This window comes from Astyanax mexicanus, chromosome 16, assembly GCF_023375975.1.
Source record: "Astyanax mexicanus isolate ESR-SI-001 chromosome 16, AstMex3_surface, whole genome shotgun sequence".
Taxonomy (NCBI): domain Eukaryota; kingdom Metazoa; phylum Chordata; class Actinopteri; order Characiformes; family Acestrorhamphidae; genus Astyanax; species Astyanax mexicanus.
The window spans coordinates 9,217,445-9,240,048 of NC_064423.1; the positions used below are offsets into that span (position 1 = coordinate 9,217,445).

The 22,604-nt window shown below is 40.4% G+C and overlaps 2 protein-coding genes across 3 annotated transcripts in view; one reads left to right on the plus strand and one right to left on the minus strand.

Annotated features, from left to right (window-relative positions):
* The first annotated feature begins 113 nt into the window (after positions 1–113).
* LOC103024920 (ras-related and estrogen-regulated growth inhibitor) lies at positions 114–6,603 on the plus strand. The gene is made up of 4 exons (XM_007260229.4): positions 114–483; positions 2,016–2,072; positions 3,395–3,468; positions 4,932–6,603. Exons 1-4 carry the CDS (start codon positions 375–377, stop codon positions 5,415–5,417), a joined length of 726 nt encoding a protein of 241 aa, XP_007260291.3. The 5' UTR covers positions 114–374; the 3' UTR covers positions 5,418–6,603.
* Positions 6,604–11,907: 5,304 nt separating this feature from the next.
* The window catches only part of LOC103033785 (adaptor related protein complex 2 subunit alpha 2), a 31,798-nt gene continuing 21,101 nt past the window's right edge, over positions 11,908–22,604 (minus strand). Inside the window, exons 13-23 of one of the 2 annotated variants that reach the window (XM_049465462.1) lie at positions 21,891–22,122; positions 21,537–21,722; positions 20,237–20,398; positions 18,779–18,957; positions 17,392–17,474; positions 17,214–17,304; positions 16,364–16,486; positions 15,792–15,908; positions 15,413–15,482; positions 15,137–15,271; positions 11,908–13,889 (exon numbers count right to left, since the gene is read on the minus strand). In XM_049465462.1, the coding sequence (XP_049321419.1) occupies positions 13,812–13,889; positions 15,137–15,271; positions 15,413–15,482; positions 15,792–15,908; positions 16,364–16,486; positions 17,214–17,304; positions 17,392–17,474; positions 18,779–18,957; positions 20,237–20,398; positions 21,537–21,722; positions 21,891–22,122 (1,456 nt within the window). In that variant the 3' untranslated portion in view covers positions 11,908–13,811. The remainder of the gene's footprint in view (positions 13,890–15,136; positions 15,272–15,412; positions 15,483–15,791; positions 15,909–16,363; positions 16,487–17,213; positions 17,305–17,391; positions 17,475–18,778; positions 18,958–20,236; positions 20,399–21,536; positions 21,723–21,890; positions 22,123–22,604) is intronic. The other variant, XM_049465463.1, reaches the window with a different exon arrangement.

Below are 22,604 nucleotides of genomic sequence, written 5' to 3' on the forward strand. Positions count from 1 at the left end.
ATATCTTAATATTTATTATGTACAATGCTATATCATGAATGTAGCCTTTTCTGTATTTCAAATGAAATGTGTGTGTGTGTAGAGGGTAGAGGGCGCTGTTGTGTGTGTGTGTGTGTATATTCAGTACTCACACAGCGCTGCAGTGAACTGGAGCTCAGTGCTCGGTTTGGCTCGACTGGATGCGGGGCTAATCCCGGGGCAGGTTGCGGGTCTGGGTGCGGGCTAATTCTGGGGCAGGTGTAAGGCTTCGTGCAGGCTGGTTGTGGTGCTAGGTGCGGGGCTGAGTGCGGGTTGATACCCGGGGCTGGATGCGGGGATAGGTGCGGGACTGGGTGCGGGCTGATCTCTGTCTGAAATGCAGAGATTTATCCGCCATGAGTTCAAATTTCGGCTTATCGAGGAGTTTAAGGAGAACCGGGAGCTTCCCTTCCGCGCGCACCGTGAGGATGGTCATACTGGGACAGTCTGCAGTGGGCAAAACAGGTAAACCAGTGTTATTACTCCAGTTTAATTAGTCCAGAATTATTACTCCAGTTGAATTACTCTAGTATTGTTTCTCCAGGCTTATTACTCCAGTGTTATCACTTCCACAATCCAGAATTGTAGCTCGAGCATTGTTTCTCAATTGTTATTACTCCAGTAAAAACTACTCTAGTATTATTACTTCTGTCTTATTACTCCAGTGTTATCACTTCAACACTGTTACTCTAGTATTATTACTCCAGTATTATTAGTCTCGTGTTATATATACAGAATTATTACTCAAGACTTATTACCCCAGTAATAATACTCCAAATTATTAATCCAGGATTATTACTTCTGTTTTATTATTCCAGTGTTATCACTTTAACACTGTTACTCTAGTATTATTACTCCAGTATTATTAGTCTAGTGTTATTACTCCAATATTATTATTCTAGTATTATTACACCTGTGTTACTCCAGAATTATTACTCCTGTTATTAATCCGGAATTATTACTCCTGTCTTATTACTCGAGCATTATTTTTCCAGTGTTATTACTCTCGTGTTATTAATCCAGATTTTTTACTTCAGCATTGTTACTCAATTGTTATTACTCCAGTTTAATTACTCCAGAATTATTACTCCTGGTTTATTACTCCAGTGTTATCACTTCAGCACTGTTACTCCAGTATTATTACTCTAGTGCTATTTCCCCAGTATTGTTACCCCAGTGTTATAACTCCGGTGTTATTAATCCAGAATTATTACTCCAGATTTATTACCTCAGTGCTACTTACCCAGTAGTATTACTCCAGAATTATTACTCTAATGATATTACCCCAATATTATTATTATATAGCTCTGGGGTAATAATTATGTTATTATTCCAGAATTATTACTCCAGCGCTATTACCCCAGTATTATTAATCCAGTGTTATTACTCTAGTATTACTGCTACTATAACAGACTAATCATGAGCTGAACCACAACCTGCTGGAGCTGCTCACACGTGTGTGTGTGTGTGTGTGTGCATGTGTGTGTGTGTAGTGTGTGTACAGTGAATTCTAATCTGCTTCATGTATAATGAATTAATGAATGTAATGCTGTTCTGTTGTACTTCTGATGAAGAATGAATAGCTTTTACCTTCAGCCTGTCTATTAATCACAGTCTGTGACTGTGTGTGTGTTTGTGTGTAATGTGGGTGTGTGTAGTGTGCTTACAGTGAATTCTAATCTGCTTCATGTATAATGAATTAATGAACGTGATGCTGTTCTGTTGTAATTCTGCTGAAGAATGGAGAGTGTTTTACCTTCAGCTTGTCCATCTATCACAGTCTGTGATTCTGTGTGTGTGTGATGGTTGTGCTTTATTCTCTCTATAAATGTACAGTGAATTTTGATCAGCTTCATGTATAATTAATGAATGAATGTAATGCTGTTCTGTTGTAATTCTGCTGAAAAATGAATAGCTTTTACTTTCAGCCTCTTCATCAATCACAGTCATTGTGTGTGTGTGTGTGTTTGTGTGTGTGTGTGTGTGTGTGTTTCCAGCTCTGGCTGTTCGATTTATCACCAAGAGGTTTATAGGAGAGTACGATCCAACTCTGGGTAGGTGTGAGCTTTACACACTCACTCACACTCAATCGCACATTCACACACTCAGCTCCTCCCAGTCTCCGTCACCTTAACTTAAGCTCCTCCATCACCTTAGCTTTATTTCCTCCATCACCTTATATTTAGCTCCTCCAACAGCTTAGATTTAGCTCGTCCAACAGCTTAGCTTTAGCTCCTCCATCACCTTAGGTTTAGCTCCTCCGACAGCTTAGCTTTAGCTCCTCTATCACCTTAATTTTAGCTCCTCCATCATCTTAGTTTTAGCTCCTCCATCACATTAGCTTTAGCTCCTCCGACACTTTAGCTTTAGCTCCTCCGTCACATAAGCTTTAGCTCCTCCATCACCTTAGCTTTAGCTCCTCCATCACCGTAGCTTTAGCTCCTCCGACACTTTAGCTTTAACTACTTTGACACCTTAGTTTCAGCTCCTCCGTCACCGTAGCTTTAGCTCCTCCAACAGCTTAGCGTTAGCTTCTCCATCCCCTTTGGTTTAGCTCCTCCAACAGTTTAGCATTAACTCCTCCATCACCTTAGCTTTAGCTCCTCCATCACCTAATTTTTAGCTTTTCAAGGCCTCTAGCAGCTTTGCTTTAGCTTCGCCCAGCATCCAGCACATTAGCTGTACACTCTAAAAAACAGAGGTACGATATGAGTTCTTTTTTGTACTCAAAGGTACACTCTTCATAATTGTACCCTCAAAAGTACAATATTGGTCTTTATAGGATCAGATTTGTTCCCTCTGAAGTACAAAGTAATTTCTAACAGCAGTAAGTACAAATTTGTACCGTTTAACCAGCGAAAAGGTACATTCAGTATTCTGCATCACTGCACTAATAAACAATATATGCTTTAATTGCACATTTTTTATTTGAAAGCCAGACAATTTTGGATCATCAAGTTTTTGAGTCATATTTATTGATGATAATGTTTATAATTTTTATAATCTTTACTGGCACAAAAACCATGGGTACAAAAAAGGACTTTCACTGAAAGGTACTTTTTTGTACCTCAATATAAGGTACAGCCCCAGCGACAAGCTTTGTACTCTTTTAAGTACAAATCTGTACTTACATTTCTTAGTGTGTAGTTCCGCTCAGCATCCAGCACATTAGCTGCAGCTGAGATTTAGCTCTGCCCAACATCCAGCACCTTAGCTTTAGCTCCAAGCAGCCTCTGGCAGCTTAGCCTCCATATTATAAGTCATTGGCAATGCTGCCTGCAGCATGCTCTGGGTCCTGCTTTAGGGCAACGGGATTCTGGGTAATATCTGACATGTTGAGATGATGAGAAATGAATGTGGGCTTCGCTTTCAATAGAAACCATCTACAGACACGAGGCGACTGTTGGAGGGGAAGCCGTCGTCTTTGAGATACTAGACACTGCAGGACAGGTAAGAATGATGTAATGATTTAATTAGACTTCACTCACAGAAATCTTTATGTGACTTGAATCTGATTTGAATCCTGAAGAGATTTTATGTGTATTTATACTTGGTAGTTAAAATGCTTCTCTGGTTACTATGCTTGAAATCTGATTGATGGGTGGGATGGAATATGCAAATTCACTAGTTGTACTGTCACAGTTTAGAACTGGTTTCTGGATCTGATAATTCATGGCATGTGGTGGACTCACTCCTTTAAATATCAGCATGGCACAGTACAGCTTCTGTCTGAATCAATTCCAAAATGAGTTGGTGCATTTCATGGTCCAATATTAATTGTCCTTTGAGTTTTGACATATCAGTTTTTGCATCTTTGCAATGAATAAAAGATTAACTGTGTTTGATTAAAGCAGAGTTTGGAGTGTCTGGGTTTACTGTACCAGACTGATTCAATGCAGTGTTACAAGGAGACTCCAGGTGCAATTACAATAATTGTGTCTAATTAATTTTCAGGACTGTCAGACTTGCTGACAGTCCTGCTGTGGCCCCACTGTTTGGCAGTTGGTCCCGTGGTAGGTTCTGCTGTTGGTGTTGGTCCTGCTGTCGGCCAAGGTCTCACAGATCCTCCAGTGTGTACAAGGCAGGGGGCGAAGCCAAGCCTCTTGGCAACTGCATGGGACCAGCCTGGTGGAGATAAAATCCAAATTGTCAGAAAGCAAGAAAGCAGGTGTTAGCAGAAGGGTTCTTTTCGTTAACGATAACTAAGACAAAAATATTAGTTGACGATCTATATATCATAAGGAAAATGAGACGAGAACTAAAGAAATAATAATAATATTTTTAAATGAGAACTGTTAAATGTATTACACTTATCATCAACGGATATAAACTAAGCAAAAATATTAAAGACTGGTGAAAGGGGAAATTATTTGTAATAAAGTATATTATTGACCAGTGATCATAACATAGCACTTATAGCATATCATGCTTATGACCGGTAAGAACAGCAGTTTTAAAGACACATTAAAGCTGCTTATTGGTCAAGGTGTTGCTGGTGTTTTGACCCAAAAGAGCCCATGGTGACGTGTTTGTTTCACAGACCCTTTTTTTTTTTTACAGCACTCTGTCCTTCACATTAACTCATGAAGTTCCTCAGTGACACATACTGATAATTCTGAGAGCATTACCACAGGACAGTGTTTTGATCTGATCTTATTTACAGAATGTGGGAATGTTTTAGGGTTAGTGTTGAAGATAAAATTAAACTAGCTTCTTTTAGTGGATTTTTTGCTTCTACACCTCTGTTCCATTTAACCATTCAAATGCTTCACTCCATAGAACCAGTTCTGACCTGATTATATTTACAGTCATTTGCAGACCGTGACTGATGTGCTCACTTAATGTATCTGACTTGGTATCAGAACTGGGTCTAGGCTCTAATTGGTTAACGAGGCTGATGTGGTTGTGTGCAGGAGGAAGATGCGCTGATGGTGGAGGAAAAGATCAAGTGGGGCGATGGCTTTATCATCGTTTACTCTGTGACGGATCGCTGCAGCTTCGATGAGGTCATGCGCCTTTGTTTCCTAGTGAACCATATACACGCGGCGGGTGGTAGGCGGAGCTGCCCCGAGCCCCCGCCCATGCTCATAGTGGCCAACAAAAAGGACTTGGAGTTCGACCGAATGGTTTCCACGGAGGACGGGGAGGGTCTGTCTCGTGGACTGAAGGTTCCACTGCATGAGGTCTCGGTGAGGGACGGGTGGGAGGAGACGGCGGGAGTGTTCCACACCCTCTACACTGATGTAGTTCAGCAGATGGACTCGTCTCCACCTTCTTTCCGCAGGCGCACCGTCTCTAGACTGATGGATAAAATTCCCAGAATCCACTCCAACTCTGCGCTGGCCTCTACCGGCCGCAGCTTTAGCTTCAGCTCCTTTAGAGACCTGCTGCCTGACTGAGAGCCTGAGATCTTTTGCCTAACTGAGACCCTAAGACCTTTTTCCTTCAGAGATCTTCTGCCTGACTGAGACCCTAAGACCTTTTTCCTTCAGAGATCTTCTGCCTGACTGAGACCCTGAGACCTTTTTCCTTCAGAGATCTTCTGCCTGACTGAGACCTTTTTCCTTCAGAGATCTTCTGCCTGACTGAGACCCTAAAACCTTTGACCTAACTGAGACCTTCTGCCTGATTGAGACCCTGAGACCTTTTTCCTTCAGAGATCTTCTGCCTGACTTAGACCCTAAAACCTTTTGCCTAACTATGACCTTCTGCCCAATTGAGACCCTGAGACCTTGTTCCTTCAGAGACCTTCTGCCTGACTAAGACCTTGAGACCTTTTGCCTGACTGAAACCCTGTGACCTGCTGCTTGTCTCAGACCCTGAAACCTTCTGCTTAACTGTGACCTTTTGCCTGATTGAGACACTGAGACCTTCTTCTTTCAGAGACCTGCTTGACTAAAACCTTCCTTCTTACTGAGACCCTGAGACCTGCTGCCTGACTAATAGCCTGATACCTACTGCCTAACTGAGACCTTCCTCCTTCAGAGACCTGCTGCCTGACTGAGACCTTCTTCTTTACTGAGACCTTCTGCCTTCAGAGGCCTTCTGCCTAACTGAGACCTTCTGCCTAATTGGGACCCTGCGACCTTCTGCCTTCAGATACCTTTTGCCTGACTGAGACCTGCTGTCTATCTGATTTTCTGATGCTGGTTCGGACGTTTGCTGAATACGGGTGAAACAGTGACAGTTGGTGTGTAGCTCTGAGATCAGTCTTCACAATATTGATACTCCAGGATGAGCCTCCTGATCACCTCCACATACCAGTGTTGGGACCGATCAATGGATTTTTAATATTATCGAAATTCTGCAGTAATGATAGGAATCATTCCTAAGCAGTTTTCACAATCAGCAGTAAATGAGATTAGATAAAATGTGCATCTGTAAAACAGTTCAGTAATAAATATAATAAAAATCCAGAATTTGTGTTTTTTTATCCATTAGCCCTAGAATCCTGTCCAATCACTTTGCCCATTACTAGTTTACCTTTATTCTAGTAATTTCATATTCTGATCTGATTAAACTTGTTTTTCAATACAGTATTATGCAAAAGTTTGGACATCCCTGTTTTAATGGCATATGTTGATGTTCTATTAAGATTAAGCTATGTGAATAATTTTCAGCTACGAGAAACAGTTAAATATGGCATGTTTTGTACACAGTACTGATTTTCTTATGTATTCTGTTATAAATAATAGGAGAATGAAGGCTAGCATGGTCTTCTTCAGAGATTAGCAAAGCTCTTTGTTATTGAATCAGCAACTCAGGGTGCTTTCACAGGAAGGAAGGCGGAGTTGGACGTCCAGTGCGTCCAGCTCCTCCCACTTTGTTAGCGTCATGCCGTCCAGTCCCGCCCACTTTATCAGCATCTTGTCTTAGCTCCGCCTCTGAACGGAAGTAAACAATGTACAGCGCAGTTAGCGAACTTTAAATATAACGTGCCGCGTCGTCCGGCTTAAATACTGTGTATACACTACAAGCTTACAAGACTGACAAGGCGTGGCGTGGACAAAGTGGGTGGGACTGGACGCGCCGGACGTCCAACTCCGCCTTCCCGCGGGCTGCAGTCAGTAGTAGCTGGTTATTTTTCTTCTTTTGCTGCCGTTGTTGAGGAACGCTTGCTCAGCTTCCTGTAATCGGTCCGAAAGTTCGAACCATCCAGAAAAGCGCTTTCACACTGCAGGCGAACCGGACCATGGTTCAGAAGATCTGGACCGAGACCACCTCTCTTGGTCGGACCAAAATCTGGTCCTTTTGTCCAGACCGTGGTTCGCGGCCCCTCACACCTGCTACTTTGGTTCGGACCAAACGAGGCAGGTGTAAAAGCACCCTTAGCTGTTAATATAAAGGTGCAGTAGAAGAACCGCTGTACATCCCCAGATCCACTGAGGGATTTTATTATTCAGAGCCACATTAAATGCGTGTTCCTGTTCCAGTAGATTCTGCACGATGGCCATAATTAATAAAAGGCTTATTAAAGCCTTTAATAACTCTTAGAGAAATGAAGTCAGTATATCAGCAGCAGCTCAGTGGAGAGCTTAAAGATAAAACCATTTTGTGTGTCGAATCAAAGGTTAGAGAGTCGACCTAGACCTTCAATAATGGAGCTTTTCATTGTTTCATTTACAAAGGATTAAAATAGAGTTGAAGTGACTCAGAGCGACTGTTTATCAGACTCTGTTCACTGAGCCATCTTTCAACATTTACATTACTTTAGTTTAGTACATTCTGAACCAGAACATTACATGCTCTGAATATTAGCACAAACTCAACAAACCGCAATATAATAGACTGGGACTCTTATAACATAATTTCTGCCTTATATTTGGATCTACAGCTCTGGAGAAAATTAAGAGACCATTTCAGTTTATGAATCAGTTTCTCTGATTGTGCTATTTATAGGTTTATGTTTGAATAAACTAAACATTGTTGTTTTATTCTATAAACTACGGACAACATTTCTCCCAAATTCCAAATAAAAATAATTTCATTTAGAGCATTTATTTGTAAAAAATGAGAAATCTTTGAAAAAAGACACAGAGCTTTCAGACGTCAGACCTTAAGAGTTCAGAAATCAATATTTGGTGCAATAATCCTGTTTTTTAAACACAGTTTTCATGCATCTTGGCATGTTCTCCTCCACCAGTCTTTCACACTGCTTTTGGATAACTTTATGCCACTCCTGGTGCAAAAATTCAAGCAGTTCAGCTTGGTTTAATGGCTTGTGACCATCCATCTTCCTCTTGCATATATTCCAGAGGTTTTCAATTTGGTAAAATCGAAGAAACATTTTTAGGTCATTTTTTTGCTGACAAGTGCTTCATAATTTTAATCATAAACTATATATTTTAGTCATTAGTGATGGTCCACCAAAACTGTTTATTTATGTTAAAGACTTTAATTAGCATTTAAATAATTGGCTCAAATTATGGTATGCTAATTCAGTCTTGTGGAAAAAGAATGCAAATGAAAAACTACAAAAAATAGTAAATATCTCAAGGCTGTGATGATAATAATAATACATTGTACACAGGGCAAATCACAGCAGCGCTTTAATACTCAGCTCCCTGCGGTGGGCGTGTAATAGCAGGTCATGTGATCAGTGAAGCGTGAGAGGGTTAATGTTGACTGTAGAGCTGAACTTCAGACCAGTCATCCACCTTCATACCATTACATGCTGCCCAGTGGTCTACTGGGGAGGAACTTACTGAGGAGTATAAGCCAAGACACGGGGAGAACTGCTTATACTAGTGCAAGCACAAGGTAGGTGTTTCCAATAAAGTGGCCAGTGGCTCTGTGTATATCCTGAGGTCAGTATGTTGATGGTGTAAAACAGAAGGTCTGTTCTCTGGTCTCAGCAGATCTCTGATTAGATGCAGTTTGGCAGTTTGGCTGGGATCCAGCCTGCAGTTATCCAGCCTGGAGAGCTGCAGCTGATTAGCCTGCTGAGTTTAACCCTGCGCTGATCTGCCTCACTGAATAACAACACACTTAATAATACAGTTTCTCGATTGTTTACACACAAATACTGGTACTTGAGACACAATGACCACAGCATGAAACTCGTGCACCAACCCCCTGAACCAATTCTGCAAAACTACAAGCACAATTCCTGCTTTACACTCCAACTGCAGTTCTTAAACACACTTATTTCAAAACACTACACACAATTTTCATCAAGAAAATCTCCTGTTTTCACAAGGAACATACTATTATTTAAAACTCTAAAGTTAATTACCCTTATATGCACACTGACGCGTCACATGATCAGACACCTGTCACACAGATTTACAATCAGCAATCAAAGCTTTGGCATGAAAGGGCAACAGGTGAGCTGAGACAAATTAGAGCAGGTACGCTGTAGACTTTCCAGACTCCAGATTTTCGGAAATGAGAAGTAAGAAATCTACTCTCTCTAGAAAACTGCAGTCTTAATATAAATACAGTATAATTGAGTACAGTAGTACAGTATTACCTGTGGACTGTTCTGTAGGACTGTAAAAATACAGTATGTTTCAATAATTTGGTAAATTTATTCATACTTTGTGTTCATACACAGTATTTGCATTATTTTACTATTTGTACATTTGATTATTTTCATGACTGAATTTGCCATGCTGAATAACAGTATCAGCCTATTATCAGATTATTAGCATTTATTTTTACAACAAACTGTAGTCAGCTTAGTACATCTGGTGCTACACTGTCTGTAGTATCACCTGGTTTGGGCTCCCTCACCAAGGATCTTCTCCCACGATTGCTTAATTTGGCTGGTTGGCCAGATATAGGAAGAGTTCTGGTCGTCCAAAACTTCCATTTAAGGATTATGGAGCCACTGTGATTTTAGGAACCTTGAGTGCTGCAGAAATTCTTTTGTAACCTTGGCCAGATCTGTGCCTCACCACAATTCTGTCTCTGATCTCCTTCAACCTCTTGCTTCTCAGTTGCTCTGACCTGCACTGTGAGCTGTCTGTGAGAGGTCTTATATGGACAGGTGTGTGCCTAAACTAATCAAATCCAATCAGTTTAATTAAAGACAGCTGGACTCCAATAAAGGAGTAGAACCATATCAAGGAGGATCTGAAGAAATGGACAGCATGTGAGTTAAATACATGCAATATCTGTGTCAATATGTGAACAATATAAGTGTCACAGCAAAGTGTTTGAATACTTACGACCATGAATTAGAAATAGAATTATCTTTTTTGATTTTAGCAAATGGCTGCAATAAGAAAAAAGTGAATGATTTAAAGGGGCCTGAATACTTTCTGTACCCACTGTATACAGGACTGAGTGGGAAGAGTAAAGGTTGTGGATCTCCACAAACAGTTCAACAATATATATATTTTGGTTTTACTTCTTCTTGTGTTATCAGAATATGTTAGTAAGTATAAGAGTTGGAGCCATATCTTAGTAAAAAAGTTTGAATTAGTTGTTTAGCTTTTTGATTTTTTTTGAAGCTGAGATTAACTATTTCTGCTTTGAGCCACAGAGGTGGATGACAATAGCTCGAAATGTACAACAAACTCCCATGTGTTTACTACTGAGCCCCTAAAGGGACGTGGTGTATTTTTTTTTACATAGAAAGTGGTGAGCACCACTTACTAAGTCGTGAGCACCACTTACTAAGTCGTGAGCACCACATACTAAGTCGTGAGCACGACTTACTAAGTCGTGAGCACCACATACTAAGTCGTGTACACTTACTAAGCTCCGTAGTTTACTACTAAATAGCCTGCCAATAATTCCCACTCAGCTATTCAGCTGCATTTGGCTACCAACATTTGCCTGGGTTTATCAAAGCTTATGTAAAATAAGAGAGTGTGAAAAGGGTAGAACTTGTGTAGTACTAACTCTTAAAAATGTTTAACAGAACTTGGAACAGGACAGCTGGTGTGGCGTTCCTATTTTCTTCACAGATCTGTAGCAGTGAGCCCTTCTTGCTATCTCTTTAGCCATATTTGTGCCTGACACTTTCATCAGAAATACAAAAGTTACAAATAGGCATTCTAGTAACATGGTTAAACTAAACCAGGATAAGATGGTTTGGTAATGACCAAAAACAACAGTCCCATCACTAGACCGCCACCTTAGGCTAGCTAGCTAGCTGGATAGTTAGCTAGTATTAGCGTTAGCGTCGGTGACTTAGCTTTAAAATTGCAGAGGAAGGACAAAACGTATAACTTGAAACACTTTTCAAGTTTTCTCTATGGCGTTTATGATACGATGCAAATAGTCAATAGGCTTTTATTGTAATTACATCTGAGTACAGGTATACAGTGTAACAAAATTACGTTCCTCCGGAACCACAGTGCAACATGGAACAACAAACAATAGACAAAGTGCAAGTGTAACGAAGTGCAACATAGAACTAGAACACTACAATAAATACAAAAAATACAGCAGACAAGAGACAATTTAACAGCAAGACAGTGCAGAACTGATACGGTACAATGAAATGTGCATAGTGAGAATAATCACAGCAGTTACTGAGAGTTAGAGTGTATAAAGTTCTTATTTCAGTCTCTGTGCGAGTGTGTGTGTATGTAGAGTGATGGGTGGGTCAAGTATAGTCTTTGTGAGTGTAAAGGGTGGTGGGGGTTTCAGTTCTGTCACTGTGTGAGTGTGTTGGGGTGTGTGGTAGTGGTGGGGGGGTTTATGAGATGTTGCAGTTCCCAAACCAGACGGTAATGCAGGTGCTCAAGATGCTTTCTACAGTCCACATAGTGATTGGGAATACCGTACCATCCTTACACCAAACAAGAGTGATGCATGCACTGAGAATATCTAAGACTATGTTGTTGTGGCAGCTGTGCTCCAGCTATTGGTGGCAACTATGCTCCAGCTAATGTAAAACTAATTACAGTAAAGAAAAGACCAGACAGATCAGAATACGTGTTTTAATGCAGTTTATTTGGCAAAAAAAAACATAGTACACAGTTACAGAGCCACAGGAATATTACCTCGAGAGAACATCACCCCGAGGAAGCAACACCCCGAGGAAACATCATCCCGAAAAACATCACCCAGAGGAAACATCACCCCGAGAGAACATCACCCCAAGGTAACATTACCCAAAAAGAACATCACCCAGTGAGAACATCACTCCAAGGTAATATCACCCCAAGGTAACATTACCCAAGAAGAACATCACCCAGAGTTAACATCACCCCATGAGAACATCACCCCAAGGTAATATCACCCAGAGGAAACATCACCCTGAGAGAACATCACCCCAAGGTAACATTACCCAAGAAGAACATCACCCAGAGTTAACATCACCCCATGAGAACATCACCCCAAGGTAACATCACCCAGAGGAAACATCACCCTGAGAGAACATCACCCCAAGGTAACATTACCCAAGAAGAACACCCAAAGGGAACATCATTCAGACAGATCATCACCCTGAGGGAACATACAAGTTAAAGGCACATGGAGAAGCTGGCAGTGGTAGTGCCACTGTATAAAAGATTAAAGATCCAACCTCGTAAACACCGATCTCTCAGCACAGCAGCTCTGAGAGAGAACATTGTGAGTGTAGAAGGGCTGCAAGATATAGCTCTGCCTAAACTAGCACTACATGTTTTCTGTTTTTAATCATTAATCTAATATTATTATTATTATTATTATTATTATTATTATTATTATTATTTTGCAGATTGTGTTCTGGTTTTACCAAAAGTATCATAGAGGCATATATTTTAAAAACATTAAAAAAGAGAATAAAAACACTTGTTTTTTAATACTGTCCAAAATAAATATTTTCCCTTGGTGGGGAAATGAAAGAGTTAAAAGTGTTTTACACTGAATGCTTGAGACTATTTTTTTTTAAATCATTTTTTATGTTCCATCATAATTTTGAGAGGGTTTTGCTTTTTGATACCCTTATCAAAAAGCAATGATACCCTTAAAATAGTGAAGGGGTACATGCAGAGGAAGACATATTTTGTTCAGATTTGCCTATTTTTTTACCATCACTGACTTTCTATATAAAAATGATTATTTACTGTTTGAGTAATTAAAACGGCTGTATTTGTGTTATTTTCAGGACAACGTCTCGTTTGGTTCACCTCTAATGTAAAGAAGTCAGTTTGACTACAATAAACTGTTTCACACCAAACCACTGAATAATGCAGAACATTTTTGGACAAATGCTAGAATTTTTGGAATTGCCTTGAAAGGTTATTTGGTGAAACAAAAGGTGTTCTTCTACAGCACAGCCCCAATAAAAAACACTGCGATTTTTTCATATCGTGCAGCCCTGCACTCAGTCACGTCTAACTCTTTGCTTCCAGGAAAGGCAGGTATGAAACATCTTCTGTCCCCTGAGTCTCCACCTCTTATTCCACCAAGGCACTTTATTTACTGAGTGACCAGACCAGAACTTTCCTACATCTAGCTGTTCCTGCTCACACTGATAAACTGTAGAAACAGCAGAAGAAAAGTACCATTCCTGTAATCCAACCACCCCTCACTCGTTCACTACACTGTCTGAGTCTGAGGGAGATGGTTTAACTCTGGTATATAAAACAAACATAAAAAAACACCCCAAATAAACCAAAAACAATAAAACATTATTGCATCTGTGATGAAGCTGCAGGCCTGAAGCAGACAGAGATCAGTCAGCTAAAGTGGAGAAGAGGCTCGTTCTTATATGAGTAAAAAATAAAGGCATCAGGAAATGTACACTGTACATGGAGTTAATATTGATTTATATGAGGAAATGTGTAAGAGGTAACAGATGTAAGGAGAGGGAGGCGTGTCTGATGGCAGGGAGGAGGGAAGACGAGTGCTCAGAACTGATCCGACAGAAGATTACTCAGTCTCTGAGTCACCGACTCGCGGCTTGTCCTTAGAGTCAGTCGGTACATCTGCAGAGAAAACAGAGGCACAAGCGGTTTATCCGTACAGTATATCAATTTCATTTTATGGCACTATAAAACCCTATCCGGATGGGATTGGTTGCTCAGTGGATCCTGGGGTAATTTTCTCTTTTAGGGGGTCCTCTGTGATTTTATTCCCATCTGGAATGACCATATATGTGTTTCTCTCAGACGTTTGAGTAATTACTCAAACAGACAGAGAAAATTATAGACTGAATTATCTACTGTTTTTAGCAGAACTCCGTTGTCCTTCAGTAATTTTATTCCCGTCCAGAGTCACACCTCTGAGTTTTGTCTCCTTGTGTTTAATAAAATAGCTATTTGTCCACTGCCATGTACCTTAATTACACTTTGGGCACACGTTTTCACGGAGATCCTCGTAAACACAACAGCGAGTGGAAATGGAGGAGCTACTGAACGTGATGTCATGTGAAAAAGAAAGCCAAAAAACTTCAATTGCAGTCTGGATGCAAATAATTTTAGAATTAGAATTGTAAAATATCCCATCTGGAAAGGGCTTAAGGCACACCAGATGAAAGATGATAAAGCGCACCAAGGAACGTCTATTTTCATACATAAGACGCAGTAAGGAACAGGGATGTTGCCATGTTTTCCTTTTATTCAGCAGGTCTCACCACTGGGTGGTGGTGTGGGGGGTCATAAAAAGTTAAGCTAAGTGAACACACCTGCAATTCTTAAAAAAAATAAAATAAACATAAATCTTTCAGTCAAACGAGCGCTGGATGTGAAAAATGTTCATTTGGGTGAGTAAAGCGCTTCTGTTTTTTACATTAAGCTCAGATTTCCACTAAGGCTGGGTAAAGCAGCATTAGCATTAGCGGCTAACTACTAGTGCTAGTAAATGCTGCCCGAAAGCACTACATTGAGGAACCCTAATTGTTCCAGTAAGCCAGGGTGCTATTAGCTAGCGGTTCATCCCACATAGCTTGTTTTAACACAGTAATCTATGAATTGTTTTTAGTTCTGGAATTTGAAGTTACGTAACAGTGGTGTTAACACCAACTACCTGCACTAGGAAGACAGTGAGCGATGGGTGACCCTAGCTGGAGACCAGTTTGGGGCATTTTAGTCACATCATGACGGTTACAGGGATCCAGCAACCTTGTGGTGAAAAAAGTGCTTCTCAAACTTTTAGGCTACAAATGTGTATGAAACAGACTTGCCAATGATTCTGAAAAATGAAGATCATGCAACCCCAGAGCTGCTGTACTTACCTGTGCCTGAGTGTTGGGCTCTAGTCTCAGGAGGCAGCCAACCTGTATAGTCTTGGTGTGGATCACTCCGGCACCCACAAAGTTTGAAGGATTTGGGTCTACTCCATCCAGCAGAGCTGTTCCAAACCCGATGATCTACAACACATGCACACAAACATCACCATCAGAACAGCTGACTGAGCCTGGCTGATGCAAGGTTTTTTTATGGTGTAAAAACTGTGCTGGAAAGTTATCTGCAGATTTTAGTCATTTCAAATGTTTATTCCCTGTAGCTACCTTAGCTTTCGTGATTTCTGTGTCCATAGAATGCTTGGCTTTGAAGATCTTCTGCACCTCCTGCTGGGGACTGTGGGTAAAGAAATACATACTAAGAAGTTTCTTATATTATACACTGCACAAACACTACAAATCCATCAATCAAATCACCAGACTTGGAAATAAAGATGCTATGTATAAGTTTCTGATCACAAACTGAGAAATTGAAATGAGTTTTTAAAATGTGATTTCTTACTATGAATCAAATTAAGTAAATTCAGAAGAGGAACTTTAATACAGGGCAGGTTATAATGAGTAAACAGCTCCTGATTATTGGGGTAAAAGAAGTTGACCGATAGAGAAGCACCGGCTCTAAATAATAACAGTAAGTGCTGCTTACGCGCTGAGCTGCTTCCAGCGCTGGAAGAAGTCCTGAGACGTCATCTCTGTGGGCTGGAAGAACTTGTTGAGGGTGACGGGAAGCCTGACGGAGATATTCTGTGTGCTGCCTCCGTACCTGTACAGCAGCAGGAATAGACAACTTCTGTTACAATCTATCTATCTATCTATCTATCTATCTATCTATCTATCTATCTATCTATCTATCTATCTATCTATCTATCTATCTATCTATCTATCTGTACTCTTCACTCTATCACTACTGTACACTCTGAACCACTACTGTACATTCTATCACTACTGTACACTCTATCACTATTGTACGCCATCACTACTTTAAACTATCACTACTGCACACTCTCTACCACTTCTATACACTCTATGACAACTGAACACTATCTACCACTGCTGTACACTCTCTATCACTGCTGTACACGATCTACCACTACTGTACACTCAAATACTACTGTAAACTCAATCACTACTGTACACTATCTACCAACAACTGTAAACTCAATCACTACTGTACACTATCACTACTGTAAACTCTAAACATGTTATTTTTTTACCAACCTGAATTGAATATTAAGCACTGGTGCTTCCACAAAGTCAGATATGCACTCGATGTTCAGGATCTGCTGAAGCTGAGCTCCTCCGTCCAGCACAGGGTCAGCAGCTTTCATGTGAATGTTCAGCTGTGAAAACTTCATTCAGGAAAAACTAAGTGAATTGAATTGAATTGAATTAAACTAAATTAATATAGATCCACACAGAGAATCAGATTAAATCAGAACATATTATTTATCAGTACAGGTCAGTATGGGTCAGTACAGGTCAGCAGACAGCCAGTACTCTTTTGGTCTGTATGGGTATCGAAATTTGATACCAAAAATATACCAAACAAAATTTCTCAGTACTGCTAAGGTCTAAAAAATGTGGTGCCTATTTTCGTTATTTTGCATGAATGCAAATGAATGTACCAAATGCGGAGAGCGAGCACAGTGAGGCACCCTGATGCACACAAACACAAACAATCAAAATGTCTCTCCTTTTGCTCTGTCTCTGCCTCACTCGCTCTGTCTCTCGCTCATATATATGCTCACTCGCTGATATATAGGATGGTGTATAAGCTGCTGTATAGGACTTTGTATATAAGGCTGTATAGGATGATATATAGGATGGTGTATAAGCTGCTGTATAGGATGTTGTATAAGAGGCTGTATAGGATTCTGTATAGGATGCTGTAAGATTGGCTATATAAGAGCCTGTATGGAATGATGTATAGGATACTGTATATAACACTGTATAGGATGCTGTATATGATTCTGTATAAGCTGCTGTATAGGATGATGTATAGAATGCTGTATTAGAAGATGGTCAGAAGGTGGTAACTCTACTGTGTAGAAATATGTTGTAGAGGATATGGGAGCTGAGTGGTTCGGGACAGACCACAGAGGATGAAAAATTCAGGAACTGCGTTGACGTTTTGTTTCCGTAGAAAATGTACATGCGACCTGCGGCAGAACCACATAGAATAAGGATAATTAGACATGTTGCATCACCCAAAACCAATCAAATAAAACTCGATATGAGGCTCTTACCCAGGTTCTGTCTGAACTCAGACTTCAGGCCAATCTGCAGCAGCTGACTCTCAAACAACACTCCGTTATTCTTGCAGACGAACCTGAAAACAGAGAGCACTGTTACACTGTGACTCTGGATGGTAGAAAGTTTAAAAGGAAAAATTTAAATTTAAATATAAAATATCTAGGGTATTTAGAATAACAGATCTGCTGACCCCTCTACCCATAAATGTGTCCTATATAATTGCTATATTATTATACATTATTACTTCATAATATAAAATAAGAAAATGCTGGAGTTAAGTCGCAATAGTGGTAGTGTTGCTTTGTCTTTTTCCGATTCTATTTTATTTAAAACTAATTATGTTGTTAATTTAACAAGTTTTTAAATACACATTTACTACCACAGCGTTCAGCACAGCTGAACTTTTCCCAGCAGTGTTTATTACGGTCAGCGGGAGAGACGCTGTGTGAATTAGCTGTGCTCGGGGGAACCGGTGTTCTGTCCAGTTATGCTACCCATCGATATGTACTACTTTACGGCACTGCGCATGCACCCACCAACAGTTTTTTTGTATGATTTCATGTTTTTCATGATAATTCTTTTTACGTTTTTATTGGAAACATTAAACAATCTGCTTGAATGTTTAAAAAAACATGTAAATAGCAGTTAAAGCATAGCAATGGCAAGTTAAAAAATAATAATGAACTGTAAAACTATGAAAATACGGTTTATATGAGCAAACTTTAACTTTTTACAGTAAATTAAAAAAATGGATCATAGAAACCTATGCCACTTGCTCTTAAAAATGTTTTATTGGCTGGTCTTAACAAATACTGCCTGAAATTTAATTTATGATTTGTTACTTTTTTACATCAAATAAATAAAAGTAACTATGTAACTTTTACTCAAAGTACATTTTAAATTTAATACTTTTTTACTTTTACTCAAGTAGATTTTTAGATGGGTACTTTTACTTTTACTTGAGTAGAATTTCAGCAAAGTAAAGGTACTTTTACTCAATTACAATTTTTCAGTACTTTTTTCACCTCTGGTATCCAGTATGACTTTCAGATGAGATTAGAGACCCAAATGATCACACTAATATTACTGTAGTGTGAACAACAAAGTGTCCATATATGTGACCGGCAGAAAAGCCCCGCCCACATTAACCACATCACTGCCCCTGCCAGAACATACGTAATAATTGCACGAGTAGATTTAGGCTCTCCAGCCCCACCTTCAGCCCCGCCCAGCTCCAGTGTAAATGTTAAATAATTTGAGGAATCCTAAGTGCTCAAATTAGAGTCAAGTGTGAAACAGATATAAGTTTTGGTGCTCAAGGGGCCATAATGAAAATCATAACACAAGTTCAGGGTGGTTTCTGACTGGGTGGAGAAGTACCTTGAGAAGTTTTCCTCTATGACGTGTGCAGAGGCAGAACCCAAAGCTGCTACAGGCAGGCTTTCTGAGAACACATCCACCAGCAGGCTGGCTGCGTGTGAGGAGGTTGGAGGACTAGCTGAGTTTACTGCTGAGCTGTTCCCCAGGCCCAGAAGATCTGACGACGGGGAAGAAGTAACCTGGATAGAAAAAAAATGTATCTACAATTAGCAACATCAGCTACATTCAGGCCTTGATCAAAAACTCAAATCACAGGATGCAGTTTTAAGCGTGTAAATTAGGGGTACAACGATACAGTGTGAACACGATATATATTTTATCTTAGCTCTAACATGCAGAAGGTTATTTGGCCTTTCTTTATCAAATCAACAAGCTGCTATATTATTAAAGGGTATGAGCTAAAACAAGCTGCTATAATATTATATATAAAAATGGCAAATAATAAAATGTATTATACAAAAGGAACACATATTATTGCCTTGTTAAAAACGGGCAAAATTAAATCTAAAATGCATAAAGTAATGTGAAATGTAAATATAAACAGTCCAAACTGCATGAGGTCTAGTGTGAAGTTTCTACAATCAGTGATGGTTTGTCCCTCAGTGTCTCTCACTGTTCCTCAGTTTCTCACAACTGTCTCTTAATGTCCCTCAGTGTCTGTCAGTGTCCTTTACTGTCTCTCAACTGTCTTTTAGTGTCTCTTACTGTTCCTCAGTGTCTCTCAACTGTCGCTTAGTGTCTCTCAGTTTCCCTTACTGTTCCTTAGTGTCTCTCAACTGTCTTTTAGTGTCTCTCAGTGTCTCTTACTGTTCCTGTGTCTCTCAGCTGTTTCTCAGTGTCTCTCAGTTTCCCTTACTGTTCCTTAGCGTCTCTCAACTGTTTCTCAATGTCCCTTACTATTCCTCAGTGTCTCTCAACTGTCTCTTAGTGTTCCTTAGTGTCTCTCAACTGTCTCTCAATGTCCCTCAATGTCTGTCAGTGTCCTTTATTGTCTCTCAGTGTCCCTCAGTGTCCTTTATTGTTCCTCAGCATCTCTCAACTGTTTCTCAGTGTCTCTCAACTGTCTCTTAGTGTCTCTCAGTGTCTCTCAACTGTCTCTCAGTATCTGTCAGTGTCCCTTACTGTCCTTCAGAGTTCCCCACTGTCTCTTAGTGTCTCTCATTGTCCCTCAGTGCTTTTTATTATTTTAACTGGATAAAAATTCTTGAGCTTTTGATGTGCATGACATTCGAGCGTGAAGCTCCTCCAAACCAGCAGCCGTTCCTGTATGAGAAATTTTTAATGGCAGCAAGAGATCAGAGATTATACTGTCAGTTAATAAACTCACTCCACAGACGAAAAAGTACCCTCACCCCTGTTCTTATTTCCTGAACCGAGGATATTCCACACACTTTTTATGACACATTTCAGTGCAGTTAGCCATGCAACACACACTCCCACACACACACACACAGGGACCTGATAAAAGGGGACAGTTGGCGTAACAGGCTGAGGTGTATAAGCCTTCGGTGATAAAGGGGTGAGGGGCGTGTGCAGCATGGAGGAGGAAGGGATAGGGCGTGGCCTGTTGGTGGGGGGTGGAGCTGTAGCCAATAGATCACAAGCAAAAGAGGGAGGAGGCTAAAGGACAAATGGGAAAGAAGAACAGATGAGGAAAAGAAGTAAAAAGAGCAGACATGAGTAGAGTAATACATTATTTCGAATACCTCTAAAAATGGTAGCTGGTTTTATTGTTATGTTTTATTCTGAACTATAATGTAGAGTTTAGCTGCTTTAAATAGCATCCAGTGCTAACAACAGCATCTGCTATAGTGTGCATAGAAAAGCATTGCAGAACAGAGAGCACTGGATCAGAACTAGAGCACATAGAGAAGCCTAACATCACTATGCACTGAGCTCCATCCAGTATTTTTCCATTCAGGACATTTTCAGCTGGAGTGGCAGAACTAATCATCTGACCTCGTGAAGCTCTTGTGTGGCTGAAAACAATCAATTCGTCACAGCAGTGTATTACTGATCTAAAGTAAATTAGATACTGTTCTTTCGGCAGGGGGGATTTTATTCCTGTAGCAATTTATTTTATTTATTTCAATTTTTCCCCGTTTTCTCCCAACAGCCCCACCCATTCAGCTGCTGCTCAGCTGTATATTCCCCATCAGTAGTGATGCCACAACCCAAGAATGGTGAAGACTAGCACATTCCTCCTCTGATACATATGAAGTCAGCCACGGACTCTTTTCGAACTGCTGCTGATGCAGCATTACTGAGTAGCATTACAGCACACTCGGAGGAAAGCACCCATACATCAGCTCACAGATACCTTGTACTGATCGACATCACCCTAGGAGTGATAAAGGGAAAAAGGACCATCTACCCACCCAGAGAGAACGAGGCCAATTGTGCTCTCTCAGGGCTCCAGCAACTGATGGCAAGCTGCATAATCGGGATTCAAACCAGCGATCTCCCGATCACAGTGGCAGCACTTTAGACCGAACATACTATTATGTGTTTAGTTTCTTCTAAAATTCCACTGTTAATTATCGCTTAATTTCACTCAAGAATCAAGATTTTTTAATATAGGAGTAGTGTACCAGACAGGGATTAAGTCTAATCCTGCACAGCATTTTAAATGGAGATCTCCCACTAAAAGGAAACTTTAGTATATCACTTGACTAATTCCTCTTTGAGAAACTGACTATAATATTTAAAATAAAGGTTAAGTTGGCACATAAACAAATAACCAAAAATAAAAGAGCACCTTTGCGCTTGTGTTGGTGATGGTGTGATCGCTGCTGCCGTTGACGTTGGCGTTGGCATTGACGTTGCGCTCTTTGCGACTGTCTTCAATATCAGACACAGTTCCAGAACCTTTCTTCTTCTTCAGTTTCGCCAAGATGGAAGACTCTCGCTCGGGGAAAGGAGGCATCTCCTCCAGAACTGTAGCCTTTCAGAAGATCAGAACAGATCAGTACAGCTTTACACATCTGTTCACACTCTAATTATTGTTCTATATCTCACATAAGAGGTGGAGCTTAGTGAATTAAGGGTGTATCACTTGTAAATACTTGCCAGAACAGACATAATATATAAAAGTTGGTGTTTAAACTGGTACCAGTATGTCCGTGGTGGCGATGCAGCTCAGGCGGAGGTACTCCACAGCTCGCTGCTGAAGCTCCACATCTGCATTCCTCAGCTGACTATCCGAGCGCAGCACTTCCTGTATGGTACCTTTCACTTCCGGGAACAGGTTGATGAACTTAACGTACGCCGAGAGCAGCAGAGCGCGAGTGGGAACCGAACACAGGTGGAACTTGGAGTGGAGCAGGTGGAACTGAACAAGTGGACTGATGAAGTGAGAGAGAGAGAGAGTGAGAGAGAGAGAGAGATTTAAATAAAGACATTCCTGATCTGACATCAGTATAAGCAGCACCAATCTCAGATATCTTCACCAACCATAAAGAAGCCTAACCAGAAGATACTGAAGACATTCTTGATAAACACCCCCAAAAGATCTAGTAGACATGATGGAACAGGTATCAGAAAAAATTAAGTACACCGTTCTTATTTCTGCAGATATTTAAGTATATCTTTTCATGGGACAACACTGACAAACTGACACTTTAACACAATGAAAAGTAGTCTGTGTGCAGCTTATATAACAGTGTCATATTTTTCTTCCCTCAAAATAACTCAATATACAGCCATTAATGCAGGGGTGTCCAAACTATGGCCCGCAGGCCATTTGTGGCCCGTTTCCCTTTGTGGAGAGGCCCACGAGGTATTTTAGAAATAGAATGAAAGTTGGCCCGCTGTTAAGCAGGTTTTT